Consider the following 22,862-nt stretch of genomic DNA (forward strand, 5'->3'; position numbering starts at 1 on the left):
GGCCTGGCTGTGCTCATGCCTGGGTGCAGAGGGGCAGTTGGGGGCATGGTAACTCCCCCCCCGGGCCCGGGGGTCACCTGTGCTGTGCATGACCCCACCGACCACCGAATCCGGGGGAGATGCCAGTGGGGCTTAACGCTGAGCTCCACCATGCCACCTCCCCCCCCCCCAGCAGTGGGGACCCCCCCGGGACACCCACTACCACCACCCTCCCCGCCATCCTTATCCCAAAAGCCCTGGCTGCAAGTCGAGGACCGGAGGGGACCCTGCTCCCCACCTGCAGGTACGGGGGGAGGGAGCCGGGACCTGGGGCCTTCTCCCCCCACGCAAGACAATGGCCCCGGAGGGGCGCCGGGAGCGCGGAACGGAGACAATGGGCGGGAGCGGGGGGAGCGGCCGGGAACAGCGGCGGCGCGGGCGGGAGCTGCCGGTCTGGGGTGCGGCGGACCGGGGCCGGGGCCGTGACCGGGGCCGGGCAGACGGCGTAGCGGAGTTGGGGGCGGGGGGGAGCCCGCTCCGCTGGGATTCGGGATTTCCTCCGCCTCCTCCTCCTCCTCTTCCTCCTCCGCCGCCGCCGCCGCAGCAGCAGCAGCCCCGGGATTTCGGTGCGGGGAGGGGGGGGACGCGCACAAAGGTGCGGCGGCGATGGTAAGTGCGTGAAGGGCGGGGGGAACGGGGGGAAATGGGGTGCGGGGCAGCTCCGCTGCAGCGCGGGAGGGGGGGGGGGGCGGGTGGAACGGGGCCGGGTGAGCCGCGCTGCGGGGACCGGGGCCGGGGCCGGGGCCGGGGCCGGGGCCGGGCTCGGCGCGTCCCTCCAGGAAGGGCCTGGGAAGCCGGGGACTTTCCTGGGCCGGCAGCCAGGCGGGGAGCGGCTGCTCGGCGAGCCCCGCTCCCGGGGGTGCCCCGCAGCGTGGCGGGGGGAGATGCGGGGCTGCCAGGGTTTTGGTTTTTTTTTTCTTCCTTCCCCCCCCTAGCCCCTGAAGCAGGGGCCGGGATGGGGAGGTGCTGAGGATGCACCCCGGGGATGGGCCCTGCTCCCAGGGTGCTGCTTATTCCCTTTTCGCAGGGCTCCGCTGGCCCTGGGAAACCTCCCCGGTGGGCGATGCAGCAGGGGCCGTGTCCCCCCCAGTTGCACGCAGCCTGGCACCGGTGCTTCTGGCTTTCCACTCTGCAGCAGGCATGCTTATACTGGAGTTTACTGGCCAAGCTGCCCTGCTGCGGTCAACCACCCCTTAGCCTCCGAGCCCTTTGTGCCCAGCATGGGTGTAAGCACAGGGCTTCCTCCCTGCCTGCAACCCCTGCGAGCAATAGTTGACTGCAGCAGCGGCTGGGGGACAAGGGTGGGCACCTATGGGGTGTCCACCCTGCTACCTGCCCTGCGCCAAGGCTGGGTGACTGCTCTGAGGACGGGGAAGTGAAAACGGCCGATGTTCCTGCCAGATCTGTGGGACCTGTGAGGCAGGGTCTGCCCGCTTCACCTGTCCCTGACAGCACGCTCACCTGCTTCTGGGAGAGACCCAGCCGGATTCTGATCCGGTTTATCTTGGTCCCGTCCTGGCGCAGCACCCTGAGCCAACAGGGAGTTCCCTCCATGCTACACCGGGTGCGAGCTCAGACATCGGCCCTGCTGCTGTGTCTGGGGTGAGAGGCTTTATTTCCTTGAGAGAGGGCATAGAGTCTGTTTCCCCCCGCCAGGCCTTGGTATAATAACCGAGGTGGAGGTTAAAAAAAAGAAGAAGAATTAAATATTATCTTCGCAGAGCCTCTGGGGATGGCTGTTGCTTAATCACAGCAATTCGGGATTGTGTTGGGACCGAGATGGGCTCCGAGGCAGCCTGAGTCAGATGTGATCCCTGTGCAGCCGGGGCTTCTCCTGTGTATTTACACTGTCTTTGTGCTGGGGAGGCGTAGCTCAGGATGAGACCGGCTGACTTAATTAACAGATGACTTCATTGGAGCCAGTGATGGCTCCTCGACCAGCTGTTGGACCGTGGGGTGGTTGTTTTAGGGTTGCAGGTCGCCAGGTCCCATGGGCAGCCCCCATCCTGAAGGCACAGCCCCAAGGATGGGCACGGGGCTGGGGGCACTGGCTGCCCATCCCCATGCTCCTTCTGGGCTCCCTTCAGCCATTTGAATGATTAGATGTGGTTTCTCATTTTCACCAGCTTGCAGACAATGGGGCCAGGGGGAAGGCAAGGAGCCCATCTCCCCTGTATCGGTCAGGGCTGAATCAACCCCAGGTCTTTAGTCCGAGTTAATTTTATATTTTGGTTCTGTTTTCTGAGGGCCGGAGCAGCTGGCAGATGCTTTATGGCTTTATTGTCCAGCCGGGATGCTTGGGAGAGGGCCTCGGAGAAAACCACGGGGTTTCGCTGCCCTTCCCTGGCTAGCCCCGTGCAAGTGCCAGCAATGAAGCAGTGAGTGCTTGGACCTGTGGGCATCGTGGCACCGGGGCTGCCAGGGCAGCAGGATGAGCTGCCAAAATCCCCCACGCAAGGGATTTTTTTGCCTTGTACCCTCCAAAGGCGTGTGCTGCCTTGGGCTGAGCATGGCCCCACCTTGAGCACTGTGGTCAGTGGGTGAATGCGGTCACCTTGCTCCTTGCCTGGACCCAGACAGATCCCATCTCTACGCTGTTTTTCCAGGCTCCGAGACGCGGATAGTACTGTCGTCTGCCCACTGCAGCCTGGCAGGATTTAGTAGGGTTAAGTATTAGGCACCCAGAGCCTATGGAACAGAGCTATAATCAATCTAAAAGTGCAGTTGTTTATGCTGCGGGTGTCCCTTTGGGGTAGGAACTGGCCTTTTGGGTTGTAGCCTTGGGGACAGAGTTTCTGACAACGCTTTTGGAGAACGTGCTGAAATGAAAGTAACAGACCAAACCGTGAGCGCAGACCCCTGCACCTCCTCAGCTTGCCCTGTCCAAGCATCCTGCGGCACTGCTCAGATGCTCGTGCCCACCAGAGAAGCAGCCTGGGACTCTGGCATTTGCATCCTCCAGTGCCCCAGGGTGACCGTAGGTTTGTCACTTCATGCCAGCATCCCACCCAGAGGTGCCACTGGCATGGCTGGAGGGGTGGTGGGAGCAGGAGGGGACTGGGAAATGTGATTTGGGCAGCAGGAGGGAGATCTGGAAGCTGCAGCACCTTGCCACAGGACTGGTGATGTCCTGGGCATAACGATGCCATCCCACCTCTGCTTGGACCCAGCACTGGAAACCACGAGGACAAAGCCGCCGCTCATCTTCCTGGGGAGCCCCGAGTGCTCCCCATGAGCTCGGGCTGAGGCAGACGGGGGCTGTGAGGATGCAGGGTGCGGGCTGAGCCCCTCCGCAAGGCGCCAAGCCCTGGGAAGGGAGAGATGGAGCAGGTAAGCAGCCAGTGGGTGTCTGGAAGCGCAGCTGGGTGTAGGGCTGCAGTTAGGATCCCTTGGTGCCAGCAGGGCAGGTTTTGCAATGCAAATACCTTTCTCTTTGCATCGAGCCCCATTCTCACACATATCCCTGGGTTTTGTACATTTTTTTATTTCCTCTGGTTCTAGATCTCGGTGCAGTCATTTTTACCTGCGCGGAGGCAGGTAGTGCATCCCCACCGCCCGATGCGGCTGCCACCTCCATCGCTCCCAGACATGCAACGGGATTGAACTGCCAGGTGAAAGGCTGGGCTTTGTCCCATAGTCGCACAGTGGGACTTCCCTGCCGGAGGAAACTTGGTGGGGACCAAGCGCTTGAGGGACTGGACGTTCCTGTGGATATTGTAACAATCCCGAGTGATCGTAATTAAAGCTGGCAGTTTGGAAGGGATATTAAACCTTCTGCATCCAAGCTGACGCTGAGCAATTTGAGAGCAGAATGAGACCCCATGGGGGAGTTGGATTAAGCCACTTGGGCTTCCCATGGGCCTTTCCCGCGTCCCTCTGAAGCGCCCGGTCGTGCCAACGGACCAAAGAGCTGGAAGTTTGCAGATTCCTCCCAGCAGCGGCATCTCCCAGGGCTGGGGCTGGAGTGGCGGCAGCAGCGGGGGGCCCGGGGCGGCCGCTTTCCCAGCCTGACACGGGGGGACTCGGCTGCAGAAAGGAGCGGAGCAGCCTCTGGGTTGAGGGACGTGCCACAAGCTCATTGTGAAGCCTCAGCTCCGCCAGGTGAGAGGAGCTGCGGGGCTGGATACGATCCGGGGAGAAGGGAAGGAAAATTGTTGGTGTTTGTGCTTCTGGAAGGGGGTGCAAACAGGGGGAGGGCAGCAAATTGCCTTGGCGGCCTCTCCCCAGCTCCTCGGTAGGTGATGCACGGCCAGTGCTTGGGGCTTGAATAGACATGGTGGTAGGGGATCTGCTTTGACCCCCCAGCTCCTGCCTGGGGAGCCCATCCCCCCCCCCCATCGAAGCAGAAGCACCCCTGGGGTTTCTCCCTCACTGTGCACCTACCTTCTGCTCTTTCCGGGTCACCCGTGGATGCCCAGCTCTTGGTGCCGGCAGCCGATTTGGTGCATATGTGAAATATGGCCACCGCTCCATTCCCCCCTCCACTGTCTCCCACTTCCCCAGCAGCGCGGGGCTCGAGGGGCCGGTGGCTGGCGGGGGAGCGCGGTGGTTGCTAGCCAGGGAAGGCATCTATTGTGCAGAGGCAGCAAGGCGTGTTTGCGTAGCCAAGCAAGCAAATGTGCCGGGTGCTTGGCTCGGCAGACCCATGTGCTGGGGCTGGGATGTGCCTCCCATTCCCAGACTGGTTTCGGAGGTGTGCCGGTGGCATCCCCACCGTGGGCATCGCTACTCCAGGGGTCCCCGGGCCAACCTCCCTGGTGTCAGTGTGGTGAGGGAAGACAGCCCAAAAATTATGGTGTGAGGCAGGGCTGAGGCTCGTGTTAGGTTCTCTGCCTGTCTATAAACAGCTATGGACTCCGGCTTGCTGTGTGCCTCAGTTTCCCCATCTCTGTCATGGGCAGAGCCATGCTTCCAGCCCTCCCAGGCTTATTGGGAGGATAAACAGCGGTGGAGTCATGTGCCGGGAATCCAGGACCCCAGGGTCCACCTGGCTCGCTCTGTGACTCAGTTTCCCAGTCACCGCAATGCTTGTTGGGTCAAGCAGGAAAACACCTGCCCAGATGTGGCTGATGGTTCCTTCTGCTCCTGCTTGGCCCCAGTGGTGGGAAGCCAGTGATCATTGGTGTGCGAAGGGCTGCGTTCACACCCCTCTCATAGCCACATTAGAACATCCTGACTTAATGCTGGTATTTATTTAATGGATCTAGATTTGCAGATGCTGGAAAAAGAGCACCGCTGGCATAAATCGCTGAGCTCTGGCATGGGAGCAGGTGGATGCTCGCCGATCCGCTCCAGTGCGAAGGCAACCAGTTTGGTCCCAACTCTCTTGGCCAGGACAGAAGTTGTTCGGCCGCCAATTTCTCCCTCTGCCCTTCGCTCAAAGTGGGTTTTTCTCCAGCAAATGTCATGCCTGGCTCTCACGAGGTCTTGGCACTGAATAAAGCTGGGAGAGAGCCACGCAGTGTGGGTTTGTGCTACCTGGTCCGAGGGGCATGCTGCCTCGCCGGGGATGTGATGAGAGGATTTCCCTCTTAGGATTTGCCCTGCAGCTGTTTGAAATAGGAAAGCTTTCTCATCGAGAAACGCTTGGATCTATGTTTTTTTGAGCGTTTGAATGCAAAAGATAGTTTGTGTTTGAGGTTCATGGACTCAAAAGCAGGAGAGGCAGCGGCAGCGGCTTTTCTGACCGCCCCGAAGCCCCAGCCGAGCTCTCTCTGCTTTGAACCCTGTGATGTGCTCCAGCATCATCCCGAGAAGCCATCCAGTCTGGACTTGAAGATGTCAAGAGATGGCAAATCCTCTCCTCCCCTGGGGAGTTTGTTCTGATGGTTAATCACCTGGCTATTAAAAATGTGAGTTTTCCTCCTCGTTTGCATGCGTCTGGCTCTCGCTCCCCGCCCTTGGCGGTCGCTCCGTGTCTCCACGGCCTCGGCAAGGCAAAGCCACTTCTCCTCCTGGAGACGAGGCATCCATTTCCAGCCTCTCCACCTGAGCACCTTGTGCTGCCGAACCGGCTTTCCCCACTCTGCCAGGCAAACCATCCAAAAAAAAAAAAAAAAAAAATCCCTCTCTTCCCTGCTGGAGCGGCCAAGTTGCTCCACTGGCACTGGAGCGGCTGCGGGACAGGAGGACAAGGAGCTCCCGGCTCCAGTGACCTGCGGGATGGCTGCTTGATTTACAATTTACAAATTAACCTTGCAAAACCATTGGGTTGGGGGTTATTCCACCCACCAGCCTTTGCTGGGGAGAATGTTCAGCTGTTTTGGTACAGGCAAGACAGAGGGTCCTCGTCGGCCAGAGCTGAGCCCTGGTCCGGATGCGGAGGTCGCCTGTGGTTCATCTGTGGATCATGCCAGAGCAAACCATCCCGCACCGCTGCTCTGCTCTGGGAAACCACCCCAAAACCTGCCCATAACCTCTGCCCCTTCACCAGCTTGTGATTGAAGGGCTGGCCTCACTGCAGCCCTCTGCAGCCATTCCCATGGCTTGTTGCTCGCTCCCCTTGGAAATGCGTGCCTTGTTCTCCCTCTGAATGGATCAACCTTCATCTCCCAGCTCTGGCTTTGCTTTTGGGAACTGGATGGCCCCGGGTTCCCCACACCACCGGTGCAGCCGTAGGGACCCCTGACCCAGGGGTGGACTTGAAGTGTGACTGCTGGCCACGGGATTGTGGTGGCTGAGGAGCGTTAAATCCATGGGCTGGTGCCTTGAATGACTGAGATGCATTGGAAAACCCCATCTTGATTTCGGCTTCACCTCTCCAGGAGTGCCTGGCTCTGGCTGGAGTGGGGAGGCATGGGAGCAGTGCTCAGCCTGGCTTGGGACACTTCGGGGAGGGTTGCATCCAGCAGCAGACAGCCGCGTGGTGCCGGCGTATGGGCCAGGGTGCCAGTGTGGCGTGGAGGTGATGCCTGGGCAGGTTTTGGGCTGTAGTGATGTCTGGGGGGTTTTCCAGCCCACTCTCATTTTCCTCCCCTGCCCATCTGGTGCTTGCCAGGGGTCAAGGTGAAGCGAGGAGCTCTCATGGGGCGGATGCCCCCGGAGGGAACTGGAGTGGGTGACCTGCAGGACAAGGAATTTGGCTGATGGTGCCCAGTGTGACGAGCTGCGGCTGTCCCCCAAACACGTGGCTGGGTGGCTGCCACGGCACACATGTGGTCCCGGTCCCCGGGGAGGGGATGCCGTGAAGCAGCCCTGTGCAGCAGGGATGCCTGGCTCCTGATTTCCTTCTTTCTTGCTTCCCCCAGCTTGACAGCGGACCCCCGGCACAGCCACCCGTCCTGTGAGCGGCCCCCCCATGCGCAGCCCCCCTCCAGCGCCCGCCAGCTGGATGCCGTCCCCGCCGGAGACTGAGGATGCCCCAAGTGCCTCGGTGACCACCGGGACGGGGGACAGCACCTGCCTGCAGCCGCCTCGCCTCAACTTCCCACACTGCCCTGCCGGTGAGTCCCTGGGGGTCTGTCCCTTGCCCCAGTATCAACCTCCTAATGGTGTTAATGGGACCAGACTGGGGACAAGCCAGTCCTCAGCCCCCCTGCGCCAAGGCCCGGGCATTGTTGCCAGCAGAAACCCGATCCCTGCCTGCAAACAAAGCCCAGAAGAGGGGGGGCTGGCAGGGGCTGGGGGGGTGCACAGGGGGTTCCTTTCTCTCCCAGTCCCTTCCCCTTCCCCCATCGCTCGCTGGGGATGCCAGGAAGAGTTCCCGGTCCTGTTGCCATCTCCTAGACAACGGGGGGGGGGCTTTTGTTTCCATAGTGATAAATGTGTGAGCATCCAGCATCTGGGACAAAAGGATCACCACCCCTCCCTCCCTTTTTGCCTCCTCGACCCCATCTCCCCCTCTTTGAGGCCTTGGAAAAGAGGCCAAAAGACATTTGGGTTTTATTTGGTCAAAATGACATTTCCGTGGTAACCCAGCATGGGCTTACCCCCAAACACAGCTGCCGTAACCCCCCCCAGCATGTGGTACTGCCTGGGAAGCGGGGTTTGGGGCTCTGGGGGATGCCTAATGCCCGCAGCCCCCCAGCACCCTTAGGGTGAGGGCAGGAGGATTTGGCAGGACCCCTCCGACGGGCTTCAGCATCCCCTGACATGGGTCAGGCAGCCCAGTGTCTGCGATGGCTCCCATCTGTGTCCGGGTCCCCTCCCCGGTGGGATCACAGACCCAGGCAAGCCAGCACCGAACCTGCATCAGGGCTGTAAGCGGCTTGGGAGTCCCCAAAACCAGCAGGGTGACCCAGACTGGGACCCCAGGAGACCACCGACAGAGACCCCGGCTCCTGCCGGCATCCTGTGAGCCTTTGCCTGAGGTCCTGCTGCCCGGCTGGGATCTCAGCAAGGTGTTCTTATTCCCAACCCAGCAAAGATCCGACACCATAAGTAGGTGTAGGTGGGAATCATGTGCGTGTGTGTATATATTTATATATGTGTGCATCTACAAATGGCTGTAATGGGAGTTTGGGGTTGGCTAATAACGACATGGCAGCCGTGAGTCAGCGCGCGGGGCGATGGTATCTGCTCCAAGCCAGCCTTGCGATGGTGGACCAGTCCTTGGATGCTGTTGGGGTGGCCCAGGCCAGTGGTCCCATCCTCAGAGCCACCGCGGTGGCATCTGGCAGCCTGGGAGCCCCCCGATTCCCCCGGTCCCAGCAATCCCGAGCTCTCCCCGGCTCAGGCTGCTGCTGCAAGGGGAGCTGGAGCTGGTGCAAAGCGATGCTCCTCAAGAAACCGGGACTCCCGCGCCTATCTCCTGGGTGTAAGATCCCGGCTCCACACTGGGAAACGTGTCCAGGCAGAGCCCCGTGCTGCAAGATGGGCCTGAAACATTGCCTGCACCCAATTATTCATTCCTTTTTTTTTTTTTTTTTGGCCCCCACCCTAGGCACTCAAACTAACTATTGTGGTATTAATTAAAGTGTAAGTCACCCAAAACAGAAGCTAATCATGCAGTATCATTAATAAAGGGGAAGGTGACCATCCCGGACCCAGCTTGGGCATGGGATAAAATAGAAAATGCCCCAAAGTGACCCAAATTCCCTTTCTCTGCTGAAGTCCCATCCCCATTTGCCACCAGGGCTGGAGCTGCAGTGGTGCAGGCACGGTGGGCGAGGGGATCCTCACCGGTGGCCAGGACCCCCAGGGGATTGCCGGGATGCTGTTGTGCCACTGCTGACCCTTCCCCTTCACCTCTGCAGGCGGGCAAGCTGTTTTCTCCTGAGACGACCCCAACCAAGTGATCAAAATAGAGTCCCTCAAGGTGACGGTCGACTTCTTGAAGGTGCCCCTGGGCCTGAAGAAGCCCCCTCTGAAGGAGGCCCTGGCTGCTGTCCCAGGGCCGGGGAGACCCAAGCCCCTCGGCGTGGAGCGGCACAAGCCCCGGCACTCTGACACCATGGACAATGAGTCGCAATACTCGGGATATTCCTACAAGTCCGGGCATTCCCGCAGCTCCCGCAAGCACAGGTGAGGGGTCAGTGCCTGCCTGGGGAGGGGTTCCCTGGCCCCAGTGGGTGCTGCCACCCAGGTGCACCCACCCCGCTCCCCTTTTTTGCCTTCCAGGGATCGGCGGGACCGGCATCGTTCGAAAAGCCGGGACGGGAGCCGTGGGGACAAGTCGGTAACCATCCAAGCACCAGGCGAGCCCTTGTTGGACAATGAGTCGACCCGGGGGGATGAGAGGGTGAGTTGGGCAGGGGGAGGAATAGGGTTGGCATCTCTGCCCTGTTGTGGGGATGCTGCCGAGGGTGGGAGCCGCTGGCGGGGTGCGGGGGCTCCCGGCATGCCTGGTGCTCCCCGGCAGAGCGGTTGAGCCGGTTGGGCTGGCCCTTGGCTGGCGGACGGGCTTCTGTGAGTGCTGTGGCAGCGCCAGCGGGGAGGGCAGATGGGCGGCATGGGTGCAAATGAAAGGGGACCGGCTGTCACGGCACCCTGGGGAAGTAGCTGGGTTGGGCACGGGCTGCCTAAGGGTGGAAAACACCCTGGAGATCCAATCCCTGGGGATCCACTCCCTAGGGATTAGCTTCAGCTCCTCGCTCGGTGAGATCCTCCTGCAGGTGATGCTGGCTCAGCCATGCCAAGGCGTAATAACCCCAGCCCGGCTCCCAGCAGGATCACACCGGCGAGCGGGTTGGTGCAGAGGAGGGTCCTATGCTGCATCCCCCCACTGGCTACCCCAGTCCCCTAGTCTCATGGGGGTCTCTCGCCATGAGCGGCAGTGGGGGCAGAGCTGCTGTGCCCCCCACACTGGGTGCCGGCACTCCTCCGGCTGCCGCAGAGCCTGGTCCCTGGCTTTAATCATCTCCCAGCCACCTACGTAGGCGGCTCCAGCTCTTTTCATCTTCCCCCACCAAGAAGTCGGCGCCGGCAGAGGCCGGGGTTTGCGGTGGCCGAGACGCCGGCGGCTGAGCCTGCTCGGTCCAGCTGTGGCCAGAGCAAGCCGATGGCAGCGTGGGTTCACCTGGGGATGGGCTGGGACATGGACTGGTCCTCCCGGACCCTCCTCTGCTTCCCATCCCTCTGGAAAGCCCCAGGCTGTGGCTTTATTTTGTTGTTTGGAATGAAATTGCTGGCTTTCCTGCAGAAATTCAGGGGGGAAAAAATAAGATACGATAAAACCCCAAGTTTCAGGGATGCCAAAGTGCAGTAAAACAGAATGCGCAAGTCTGAGTGAGAGGACAGACAGATGGACAGACCCATGGCTGTGCCAAGGTGGTGTTTTCAGTGCCTGTGGCGCAGCACCTTCTCTCTCCACTAAAACCCCATGTTTTAGCTGGGAAGGAATCATATGGGGACAGGTCATTTCCGCACCCCTCTGGCTGGAGGAGGGGTCTTTTTGGAGGCAGTGGGAATCCTGGCCGGTGCAGTGAGCTGCCAGATTGCCGGACACTTTGTCCTGCCCAGTGCAGTGCTGGAGGAGGCAGCGCCCGCCCGCTCGGCAGCAGCGAGGGTGTGTTGGGATGGCAGCTGGGCATGTTCCTTCTGGCCCTGCTAATGAGGGGGTTTGCCTGGAAGCAGGATGCTTCCCACTTCCAAAGCTGCTCTCACCAGTGCCGGAGAGGTGAAGCACAGCACAGAGCCGCCGACGGGGGTTTCCTAGAGGGTCCCAGCCAAATTGCTGCATTCCCCTACCCCAGGCTGAGGTTTCCACTGTCTAAATGGGGGTGATGGCGCCAGGCAGCGCACCGGGTTTTGAGGTTTGGTGGATGCGAGATGCTGGAGTTGGGTTGGGGTGGGGGTCCAGTGCAGCTGGCAGCCCCCTGGGGTGCTGGGGATGGGGAAGGGGGGACACGGACCCATCCCCTGTGTAACCCTCCCATCTGCCCTTCCCAGGATGACAACTGGGGCGAGACCACCACAGTGGTGACGGGGACGTCGGAGCACAGCATCTCGCATGATGACATCACCCGCATCACCAAGGACATGGAGGACAGCGCCCACCTGGACTGCTCCCGGCACCTGGGCGTCTCGCTGGCTGGGGCGCTGGCACTGCTTGCCTTCCTCACACCCCTCGCCTTCATGCTCCTACCCCAGCTGCTGTGGCGGGAGGAGCTGGAGCCCTGCGGGACACCCTGCGAGGGGCTCTTCATCTCCGTGGCCTTCAAACTCCTCATCCTCCTGCTGGGCAGCTGGGCTCTATTCTTCCGTCGCCCCAAAGCCTTCTTCCCTCGCATCTTCGTCTTCCGAGCGTTGCTCATGGTGCTTGTCTTCCTCCTCGTCGTCTCCTACTGGCTTTTCTACGGTGTACGGATCCTGGACTCACGGGACCGCAACTACCAGGGGGTGGTGCAGTACGCCGTCTCGCTGGTGGATGCCTTGCTCTTCGTGCACTACCTGGCCGTGGTGCTGCTGGAGCTGCGCCAGCTCCAGCCCCAGTTCACCCTCAAAGCCGTCCGCTCCGCTGATGGAGCCAGTCGTTTCTACAACGTTGGCCATCTCAGGTATGGGGGTGCCCGGGGGGGTTGCTGCCGCAGTGGGTTCCCCTCTTTGTGTGTGTGCATGAGGTGTGCGTGTCTGCTGGTTGCTCCCGGGTGTTTGTGCAGTCCCGTGTGTGCATTCTGTCGTGGTTTAACCCCAGCCAGCAACTAAACACCACGCAGCCGCTCCCTCACTCCCCCCCACCCAGTGGGATGGGGGAGAAAATCAGGAAAAGAAGCAAAACCCGTGGGTTGAGATAAGAACGGTTTAATAGAACAGAAAAAGAAGAAACTACTAATGATAATGATAACACTAATAAAATGACAACAGCAATAATGAAAGGATTGGAATGTACAAATGATGCGCAGTGCAATTGCTCACCACCCGCCGACCGACACCCAGCCAGTCCCCGAGCGGCGAATCCCTGCCCCCACTTCCCCGTTCCTATACTGGATGGGACGTCACATGGTATGGAATACCCCGTTGGCCAATTTGGGTCAGCTGCCCTGGCTGTGTCCTGTGCCAACTTCTTGTGCCCCTCCAGCTTTCTCACTGGCTGGGCATGAGAAGCTGAAAAATCCTTGACATTAGTCTAAACACTACTGAGCAACAACTGAAAACATCAGTGTTATCAACATTCTTCGCATACTGAACTCAAAACATAGCACTGTACCAGCTACTAGGAAGACAGTTAACTCTATCCCAGCTGAAACCAGGACAATTCCCATGCACGTGTACATGTGTGCACGTGCACATGTGTGCACGTGCATTGGTGCATGTGCAGGTGCACATGTGTACTCACGAGTGGTTGTGCCCACGCCACTGCCCTCCACGGCACCCTGGCATCAACCAGCTGGAGGAGCTGCAAGCGTGCCCCGCAGCGGGTACAGCCCCGCTCCATCCATGGGATGAGATGTCCCCACAGTGCCGCACGCTGTCCGTCCCTCCCTCCTTGTCCTGCCCCGGCTGTGTGTGCCTCCTGCCCTCGGCATGGTGCTAACTGGCTCTCTGTGCCCCCCATGCCTGGCTGTGTCTCCCTGCAGCATCCAGCGAGCAGCCGTGTGGATCCTGGAGAACTATTACCACGATTTCCCGGTCTACAACCCTGCCCTCCTCAACCTGCCAAAATCCGTCCTGTCCAAGAAAATGTCCGGGTTTAAAGTCTATTCCCTCGGCGAGGGTGAGCTCCCCTTCCCTTGGCTTCTCCTCTCGTTCTCTCTCCTCCTTCTCTTTCCCATCCCTTTGTTTTCCTCTCCGGAGGCTCCTCTTGGCTCCAGAGAGCCTGGAGTGTGATTGCTGCAGCCTGACTGTGGGGCAAGGGGAGTGTGGGGCACCAACCCCTCTCTAACCTCACCCTTTTCCCTGCAGAAAACACAACGAACAACTCCACGGGCCAGTCCCGGGCTGTCATTGCGGCGGCTGCCCGGAGGCGCGACAACAGCCACAACGAGTATTACTATGAGGAGGCAGAGCACGAGCGCAGGGTGCGGAAACGCCGAGCCAGGTACGGGGCCCGTGGTGGGGACCAGGCTGCGTACCGCATTGGGTGCCCCACTGCTGTGTGTCCCATGGGGTCCCCATCCCAGGACCCCCCGTGAGGACCTGGGCAGTGCTGGCAGGAGGGAGTGGGTGCTCCTGGGGTCACCTCCAGCCCCCCAAGACAAGGTTTTCCTGCTCTTAGGGAAGCGCATCCCAAGCCCAGCTGTTGCGTGGCCCAGCCAGATCTCCCCCAAAACTGTTTTGGGGTGGAAGCTGGGTTCCCGCCAGCAGCAAGTGGCTCTGCCCCCAACCCCAGGGGATCTCCTGCCCGTGGCCGGACTCTGCCCTGTTGCAGCCACATCCATGGCTTTCCTCCCAACAGGCTGGTGGTGGCGGTGGAAGAAGCCTTTACCCACATCAAGCGGCTGCAGGAGGAAGACCAGAAGAACCCACGGGAGATCATGGACCCGCGGGAGGCGGCTCAGGCCATCTTTGCCTCCATGGCCCGGGCCATGCAGAAGTACCTGCGCACCACCAAGCAGCAGCCCTACCACACCATGGAGAGCATCCTGCAGCACCTTGAGTTCTGCATCACCCATGACATGACACCCAAGGTGCATGGAGGAGGGGCATGGCGAGGTGGGGCGGGTCCACGGGTTTGCCCAAGGGCTTGGTCCAGATCGTGAGGGCTTGGGGGGGGGGTCCCCACCATGTGAGAGCATCCCCCTGGGAGGACAACGGATTGGGGGATACAGCCAGAAAAGTGGGTGTAACCCCAAGGGAGCAACACACAGTGATGGGAACCAGCGCCGCGGGGATGTTTTTCCTGCAGGACCTGCTGAGCAGCTTGAGGCTGCAAAAAAAAAATAGGCCGAGCCATGGGAAGGTGACGTTCACATGTCTTTTCCCTCCTCCAAGGCATTCCTTGAGCGGTACCTGATGGCCGGGCCCACCATCCAGTACCACAAGGACCGCTGGCTGGCCAAGCAGTGGACACTGGTCAGCGAGGAGCCGGTGACAAATGGCCTGAAAGATGGGGTGGTCTTTGTGCTGAAGCGCCAGGACTTCAGCCTCGTGGTGAGCACCAAGAAGATCCCTTTCTTCAAGCTCTCAGAGGAGTTCGTGGACCCCAAGTCACACAAGTTCGTCATGAGGCTGCAGTCGGAGACCTCCGTGTGAGCTGAAGAGGGATGGAGAGGGGTCGGGGGGGAGAGACCCTCTCCACACCCCTCCGTCTCATCCTCGCCATCTCCAACGGGGCTCAGGGAGGCCACGGCTCGAGGGCAGAACTGTGGCGGGCGCCAGGAAGGAGCACCCATGCCTGGCTCCATCACCTACCTGTGAGCACTCGCCCTCAGCCTCGGCTTGGCCCCCGTTGGGGTGGGCTGAGCCCCTTCCTCTTCCTCCTCCTCCTCCCCGAAACCCAGGTCCTTGTAGCAACCCCCCAGAAGGCACAGCCGGTGGAGGACAGTGGCATGGCCAGGAAGGAGACAGTGTTTCGGTGCCATAACTCAAGGGCTAACTCTACATGTTCTTCACCAGCGTCTTCAAGAACCATCAGGTCCCCAGGACCTTCTGCGCTTGCGTGTTTTCTACCTGGCAACTGTCCTGGCTCTGGCCTTAAACTACTGCCCGGCATCTGGGGCTGGTTTTTAATCCTAGAGATTTGGGGGGGCGGGAGTATTTTGCAAACACCTCCGTGATCTGTGGCTGCTATGAAAACCTCCTCCGGCATCCAAGACACTGGAGCGGCGATGCTCCTGGCTGTAGGAATGTCCTCCTCGCCTCTCTGCTGATGGTTTCTGTGCTCAGCTCTTAACAAAAGCAAGTGAAAATCTGGTTTTTAAGAGAAGCAGAAGGTTTTTTTTATATGATTTCCCTGCTCCCGAGGTGACCCATGTCCCTGGTCCCAACAGCATCTCCATGGGGCTTCCCCATGCCGGTTGGAGCTGTGGCCGTGGGTTGCAGGCACAGCAGCTTGAAATGTCTCTCAGGGTCCAATCCTGGCCCCGGAGCCAGCGGGGTGAATGAAACGAGGGGTTCCTGATGAGGGTGATGAAGGCTCGTGGCTCAGTGAGGTCCTTCATGTTCCACGGTGGCAGGTGGCCTGTGGTGGTCCCACAAGCAGGGGCTGGGGCTGGCTCACCATCAGGGACGCAAAACCTTTTGCCTTCCCTTGGTTTTGTTAAGGTCACAAATACCTCATGGATTTCCCCCCCCCCCCCCCCCCCGGATCCCATCATCCGGCCACGCCGTGCCTTGTCAGGGGCTTGTGTGGTCCCTGTGGGGGGGTTGTGGCTGGTTTGGTCATGGGAGCTGCCAAATTTCATCCCAGGGAGGTGTGAGGTTGGATTTGATTTTGGTTTATTTTGTCCTAAGCACTAAAAAGGGTGTGATTTCAGGGCGGGGGCAATGATACCGCTTGGGCCGTGGCACACTGGCCACATGTGCCACCCCAGAGGGGCTGGAGGCTTCCCTGGTAAGTACCAGTAGCAAAATTAAGATGCTGGGGGGGTTCTGTGGGGTCTGTCCCCATCCAGGCACCACACTGCTCGGGGCTGGCTTTCCCGATTTCCAGGAAATCGCCATTTTGGGGGAGATTCTAACCCCTCCCTGCTGCTCCCCTCGTCTTCCAGCTTCTTGAGGCCGAAGGACCTGGGTTTCACCCCCCTGGTCCTCCCAGCTCCATCAGTGCAGCTGCTGCTGGGAGCCTGTTTTGGGGTGTTTTACTGCAAAAGAGACTTCAGTGAGTGCGAGCAGATGGGTCGGCCGGGGAGGGGGGATTTTCCACTTGGGAGTTTAAGAAGAATAAACCCTTTTTCATTCGTTTTTGGTTTTGGTTTGGTTGTTTTTTTTTCCACAGAGCTGAGACCTTGTGCATGCGTGTAGAAAATTGTAAAATGTAAAATTGTTTTTTAATATATAAAAAGCTTGTTTTTACAGTTTGCAGTGGATCGAAGCATTATGGCAGTGGTAGGAAGTTTTGTTGGTTGTTTTGGGGTTTTTTTTTCATAGAGCAACTAAAATTGTACAAATTTTTTTTTTATAAAATAAACCCATTTTGACTTTTTTTTTTCTCCTTCATCTTCCTGCACCCAGTGCTTTGGGGTGAGGCAGCAGTTTTAGGTCCCAGCTCTGCTCCTGCCCAGTCTGGGCAGCTCAGAGATGCTGCAGTGGCAGGATGTGGCCTCAAGGGAGCACTCGGAGAGAAACACGTCCTGCCCTTGGAGGATCCTCGGTGCAGGGCAAGGGCTTGGGGTTGGTGGGGGGCCATGGATTTAGGGTCTATAGGGCCAAGGGGGTGGGATTTGAGGGGCCAAAGATTTGGGGCTTATGGGGTCAAGGAGTTGGGGTTGATGGGGTCCAAGGGTTTAGAGTTTGCGGGGTCCAAGGATTTGGGGTCTGTGGGGCCAAGAGTTTGGGCTTTACGGAGCCAAGGGTTTGGGATCTGTGAGGTCAGGGAGTTGGCATCTATGGGGCCAAGGATTTGGAATTTATGGGACAAACAGCTTGGAGTCTAATGGGGCCAAGGGTTTGTGATTTGTGGGGCCAAGGGTTTAGAGTTTGAGGGGTCCGAGGATTTGGTGTTTGTGGGGCCAAGGGTTTAGAGTTTGAGGGGTCCGAGGATTTGGGGTTTGTAGGGCCAAGGATTTGGGCTTTATGGAGCCAAGGGTTTGGGATCTGTGAGGTCAGGGGGTTGGGGTTTATAAGGCCAAGGATTTGGAATTTATGGGGGCCAAGGGGTTTGGGGTACCAAGGGATTTGGGGTTTATGGGGGTGAAGGGCTTGGGATGAGCAGAGGGGAGCAGGGGCTGCTGCTCTACCTCCCCCCAGTGCAGATGGGAGAAATGCCCAAACCCTCCCCGGGGCAGGGAGGGGGGGGGCAAGACCCAACCCCTTTGCTGGGGGGAACGAGTCCCCTCCATGCACAGCTCCCCAGGGCAGGGGCTGCTCCCAGCCTGCAGAGCCTCCACCTGCCCCGGGGCTGCTGCCGCCTGCAATCCCCTCACTGTGACAATTGAGGTGGCGGATGTTTGGGCTCCTGCGCACCCCATCCAGCACCTACCTGCACACCCCCCAGCCACCCCTGGGCACCTGTACCCCTGCTTGTGGGGGGTCCCTCATGCAGCAACGGCACTACTGATTCACTGGGACCCAGTGTCAGCGTTTCCTTTGGCTTTTACACCTTCTCTCCCCTCGTCTCAGCCCTGGGTCGCCCCCCCACACACACATGCTGTGCCCCGCTCCCTGCAGGAGGATGTTTGCCGTGGGTGGGGGGAGCAGAGCGAGGGGAAACTGAGGCAGGTCAGTGCAACTGCAGCACTGTCCCCAGCACAAGGGACACAAGCTGGGGTGGGGGGGGTGCTAGCCCCCCTGCCAGGCTGTGCTGGGGCTCATGGACCCCCCCCCCCAGCTCCTCATTTCCCTGGGGACATTCTTGCTTCTCCAAGGGTATGTTACCCACAGTGGCATTGGGGCTCCCTGGGGTGTTTATTTCCCACCCTATCTTTGCCCTGTGATGAGTTCAACAGTCATCTGACAAGCTGCTGGCCCCAGGGTGGGGAGGGCGGGTTATTTCAGTTCCGTGTGGTTTTTTTTTCCTTTCCGTGACTAACGGAGGCAGCACAAGAAACTCCTTCCCCCAGCCATCTCCGAGTGGGCTGGCTGCCAGCCACCTCTGATCTGTTCCCAGACACAGGGGAAAAAGTGACAGCTGGGCTGGGCGGGGGGGGCTGCCTGTCCCAGCAGAGAAAGTTCAGGGGTTTTGGGGTGAAATCCTGCTTTATTGGCTCGGCCATGCCCACCACAGACACCCTGAGCCTCTGTCCTTGCACGTGGGGCACAGCAATAATGGCGCACACACAGGCCACATCCCACGCAGTTCCCTGTCCCACGCGGGTCCCCATTCCCACCAGCATTTGGGCACACTCTCGAGCATCCATAGGAAGGGCTGAGGAGGCACGTGATGCTTATAGCACCCCGGTCGCTGCGTGGCCTCCGGCCGGGAGCATCATCCTGGCTCAGTCCCCTCGGGGGCGGCCTCGTGGTCCCTGGGGGTGTCTGGAAGCCACTGGGATACCCTGGGTGCCCTCAGACAGCACCGGGCTCCCTGGAGCAGCAGGGACCACCAGCGACTGTGGGTGTATCAGGCTGGGAAGAAGCAAAATCAGGTGCTAGGGGGGGCTACAAACCCTCCCCAGGGACCTGCATGGGCTGGAGGGGCTGGGACTCAGCTACCAGCACACCCCCCTGCCAGACACTGGGGTTCAGTGCATTGGGGTGAAATACCTGGGGTGGCGGTGGTTGGGGCGGTGGGGGATCCGGCTCGCAGAAGGTGGTTTCAGTGTGCTCTGAGGGTTTCTCTGGCCCCTTCTTCTCCTCCTGCAAGAGAGGCAGTGGCTGCTTGAGGAGCTTCACCACGTCAGTTGCGGTGGATGGGGAAACTGATGCACGGGCTTGGGCTTGCCCAAAGCCGTGCAGGGGCTGAAAAACAGCTCTCAGCCCTCCCAGCTCACGTGTTGCCGGCAAGAAAATCCCCATCAGCTGGGCTCACCTGGGAAGTAGGGATTATCGGGGTGGTGTCCTGGATAGGGACATGGTCCAGGGCTCCCAAATCTGCAATGCAACGAGCTGGGATGTGAATCACGGCACTGAGACCAGGTCAGCGATGATATAACGAGATGCCTCGGCCTCACGGGGCTCGGGCTGACCACGTCTTACCTGAAGAGTCGCTAGCAGGGGTGGCTTGGTCCTGGGTCCCTGCGGGCCAGGGCAGACACAGGCGTTACAACAGTGAGGCCGAACGGGCTTTGCAAAAAGCTGAGCAAGACCCTACTGGGAAGAGGGCAGCAGTGGGGGATGAGCTGGTGAGCTTTGGGTTTTGATTTTCAGGAGGAAAAAAAACCTTGAGCTTCAAGTTTGTGTTAAAGCAGGGAAGGAGAAGCTGTGGGGAGAGATGGCAGAGCTGGCACGGAGAGATGCAAAATTGAGCAGAAAAGGGAATTATGGGTTAAACTTCTGGACTTTTAAAGCCAGATCTGAGCAAGGGGGAACACTCACCATAGGGCTAAGCTGTGGCCAAAGGGGTTTCTGGCTGGTGCAAGGGCCTGATCCTGCCCCCACCCCAGCACAAAGCCAACCCCCCCCCCCCACCAAGCTGTACCAGAATAACTGACTTTTTGCAGCACTTCTCAATGCTTTGAGGATGTGGGCTGCAAGATGGCTGTCACCCTTTCCTGCTAACCCAGCATGCGACTGAGTGAAGGGGAGAGATGCTGGCACCCCAGTGGGGGAGCTCACCTTCCCCCTTGGTCTGCCGGTATGTGAAGAAGAGCACGAGCAGAGCAACCACCACAAAAATGGCCGGGGACCAGTACCTGATGGGAACAGCCGATGTATTTTCTACAGGAAGAGAGAGGAGATGTGGGCATGCTGCCCGCAAAGGTGGCTGGGGGCGGTGCCAGGCACTGGGGGGTCTCTGGGGGGGTGCAGGACCCTCCAAGGATGGTGGCACATCCCCAAGTCACATCTTTTCCTTTCTCTGTGGGACTCACGGGTTTTGTTCCCCACGGCGCCTGCTCTTGTCGGCGTGGAGGTGGTGATGGTGTCTGTGGTCCAAGGAGGCATTGGGGTGGCCGTTGGCCACCTTGTCAGATTGTCCACATCCTCGGCAGTTGTGGTGGGCTCTCCCACGTGCTCCAGGACGTCATCACGCTGCGTGGTGCTTTGATGCCCTGGCTCCTCTTTTTTGAGGATGAGAGCTGGGAACAAGTGTCATTAATTCACATTAATGGCTCCCCAAACCAGAACTGCCCCCGAGGATCAGGAACGCAGCTGCAGAGCTGGGAGCTGCACCGGCCCCACCATGGTCCTGCACCGGCAGCTCAGCCTGCACTGCAGCACCGTAGCTTAGGGAAAGGCAAGGCAGGAGCAAGAAACAGCTAACCCACGTCCCTCTGGCCTCAAGTGACTTGGGACGGAGGTGTGGGGCTGGGGGGCCATCGCCTGAGCGGGCGAGCGGATGCCAGCAAAGCAGCAGGTGCTGCCGACCCACATCCTGCCAGGGCGGCGAGCAGCCGGGTTCACACAGTTCTGCTGCACGGCTCCACCAAGACAAACCCCCCGCTAACGAAGAAGGTGCTAAATGGCAGCTGTGCCGTGGTGGATGCTGGAGAGACCAAGCCAAAGGCTTGTTGGAAGTCATGCACGGCCACATGCTGCTGAGCAGCGTCCCGTTGACACAGCACCCGTGGAGCTGCCGGAAGTTGGGCAATTGGTAGCGGTGCCAGCACGGATGGGTGCTCTGCGGTGGCAAAACAGGCTCCCCAAGCAAACCAGCCCATGGCCGCTACGGTCCCGACCATGAAAGGGGCTGGGTGGTCAGAGAGCATCCCTGCTGCTTGGCCAGCAAAGGGCTGGGCAGGTGTGAGGAAACCCAGGGTGTAGGTTTGTGGCACAGCCCAGCACTGGCACAGCCCAGGAAACCCCAGCCCTTCCCCTGCACACAAGCCAGACCCAAGCCAAGCAATAAAGCAGTCAACCTGAGCCTTACCCCCATGAAACAGCCAGGCAAGCATCCTGCCCTGCTGCAAAAGGTCCCCCGGGAAGGCATCGGGGCCCGCTGCCTTCACACCACCTCTTCTTCCTCCTCCTCCTCCCTCCAGCCCCAGAGACGGGGGGAGCCCCCAGACCCCACTCTGCCACCCCAGCCCCACTCACCAGCTCCACAGCAGAGCACTGCGATGCAGAGCCACCCCGTCCTGATGCCTCTTGGCTCCATCCTCCTCTGCCCCACCAAGCCTTCCACCGCCGCTCCCTCTCTTGCAATGTCTTCCTTCCCCTTTCTGCCCAACCAACAGCTTCCTGTGAGCTCAAAGGTGTTGGCACTGAAATAGGGTGATTAATGGCCAGAAACCGTGCTGGGGAGTCATTTCTGGGGCTGTGCCCAGGGTTAAGGGATGGAGCCCTGTCAGCTTGGGCGAAGGAGGAGGTGATGCTCCAGCGCTGCCCTGGCTCCCTTCAGGCCAGTCCCTGGTGCCAACACTGCTGTTTTAAGCCCTGTCCAGGCTGGGGATAGGAGTTACAAGGACAGATTTGGTGCCACACAGACGAATCCCTTGGTAAAATGCATGACCCACTGAGGTATATATTTTTAATTGATCGGCATGGATTTGAAGAACTCAAAAACAAGCCTGTCATATACTGTGAAAATGCAGAGAACAAACAAATTACTCCACAGGCTCGTCAATAATGGACTGTTTTCACCCAAAATAATATGCAGACAGAAATTGAGCTCAGATGCATCTTGCATTTTTATTCCAGCAGCTCCTAGAAGGCTCTCCTGTGCCAGGCACTTCAAAGAAATCTCCAGTTTCATCCCTGAATAATTTACTATCAGCACAGACAAGACAAAGAGCAGGGGGGAGCAGCACGCATGGGAAGAGGCTTCCCAGCTCAGGCAGCATCTGTCTGTCCGGCGGCACTGGAAAATTGATGCCAATGTGCGCGTTTCACTCAGTTGCTGGTTATGGGCGGGTTTGGGGAGCAGGAAGGGTGGGGACGTGCCCTGCTTACTGGGCACCCAGGTCCCTGTAAGTCCCAGCTCAGGGTGAACCCACGGAGACCCTGCTGCAGGACACGCATTCCAGTGGGATGCAGCCGCTACCACGCCATGCAGCATCCCTGCATCACTCGGGGCTTGGAGAGCTGCTCTCCTCCCTAAAGCTCTGCTGGGAAGCTGCCTAACTCCACAGACACAACACTTCACATCATAAAAATATTTCATCCAAGAATAAAAACCTCATATACAAACACATCAAAGGAATGGAGCAGAACAGCATCAGCCACGTTCCCTGTCCTGTTTTCCCCCAGGCCCGGACCACCTCGTGCTCCTGGACCTCGGCACAGCCCTGCAGCGTCTCAGGGGACTGCAAGCAGCTCGCTGGCAGCATAAAGTGATGCTGAGCATGGTGCTGGGGTGCTGCAAGGTTTGGAAGGTCCCCAGCAGGCACTGGAGAAACAGCCAGCACCAAAACTGCAGCAGCCTGGATGTGTTCGCCGTGGCAAAGGCACACGTGTTTCTATATTCAGCTTTCTACCAAGTGTTATTTTTGCTTTCTCTTGGTTTAGCAACCAAAGGAAGCAGCCAAAGTATTTGCCAAGTTTAAAAGTATAGCAAAAAACAAAAGGGCTTTAAGAGGCTCCTCAAATCTTCCTGTCCTCTTGTCCTGAGGCTCTGAACTGCCAGGTGCTGCAGGACAAATCCCAGGAGCATCAGCTCATGTCCTTGTGCTGGGAGGACTGGACTTGCAGCCCCAGTTTTGGTCCATGTTCCTTGGTCTCGCCAGAGAGGGCAGAAAAAGAAGCCCAAACCCCACGCGGATGCCAAAACATGGGCAGAGCTCCTGTGCCAGACGAGCCTGCACTTATGC

General features: G+C 59.3%; 2 protein-coding genes across 8 annotated transcripts; one reads left to right on the top strand and one right to left on the bottom strand.

Annotated features, from left to right (window-relative positions):
* Positions 1-450: 450 nt before the first annotated feature.
* Positions 451-15,656, top strand: VANGL2 (VANGL planar cell polarity protein 2). 5 transcript variants are annotated; one of them, XM_052795807.1, is made up of 10 exons: positions 451-648; positions 3,541-5,891; positions 7,287-7,481; positions 9,234-9,501; positions 9,598-9,718; positions 11,368-11,975; positions 12,996-13,132; positions 13,321-13,456; positions 13,814-14,045; positions 14,350-15,656. In XM_052795807.1, exons 4-10 carry the CDS (start codon positions 9,431-9,433, stop codon positions 14,608-14,610), a joined length of 1,566 nt encoding a protein of 521 aa, XP_052651767.1. In that variant the 5' UTR covers positions 451-648; positions 3,541-5,891; positions 7,287-7,481; positions 9,234-9,430; the 3' UTR covers positions 14,611-15,656. The 5 variants fall into 5 exon arrangements, with proteins under 5 accessions (XP_052651767.1, XP_052651769.1, XP_052651770.1 ...); XM_052795809.1 differs by having other exon boundaries at positions 5,247-5,891; XM_052795810.1 differs by having other exon boundaries at positions 5,679-5,891.
* Positions 15,657-16,472: 816 nt separating this feature from the next.
* Positions 16,473-21,400, bottom strand: LOC128145553 (uncharacterized protein DDB_G0290587-like). Of its 3 annotated transcripts, XM_052795821.1 has the most exons (7): positions 21,151-21,400; positions 19,986-20,192; positions 19,732-19,833; positions 19,153-19,191; positions 18,986-19,047; positions 18,721-18,813; positions 16,473-18,582 (listed from the first exon to the last, which is right to left on the bottom strand). In XM_052795821.1, the coding sequence occupies exons 1-7, from the start codon at positions 21,209-21,211 to the stop codon at positions 18,523-18,525; spliced, it is 624 nt and encodes a 207-aa protein (XP_052651781.1). In that variant the 5' UTR covers positions 21,212-21,400; the 3' UTR covers positions 16,473-18,522. The 3 variants fall into 3 exon arrangements, with proteins under 3 accessions (XP_052651781.1, XP_052651780.1, XP_052651779.1); XM_052795820.1 differs by having other exon boundaries at positions 16,473-18,810; XM_052795819.1 differs by having other exon boundaries at positions 16,473-18,813.
* Between the last annotated feature and the right edge of the window lie 1,462 nt (positions 21,401-22,862).

This window comes from Harpia harpyja, chromosome 9, assembly GCF_026419915.1.
Source record: "Harpia harpyja isolate bHarHar1 chromosome 9, bHarHar1 primary haplotype, whole genome shotgun sequence".
NCBI classification, from domain to species: Eukaryota; Metazoa; Chordata; class Aves; order Accipitriformes; family Accipitridae; genus Harpia; species Harpia harpyja.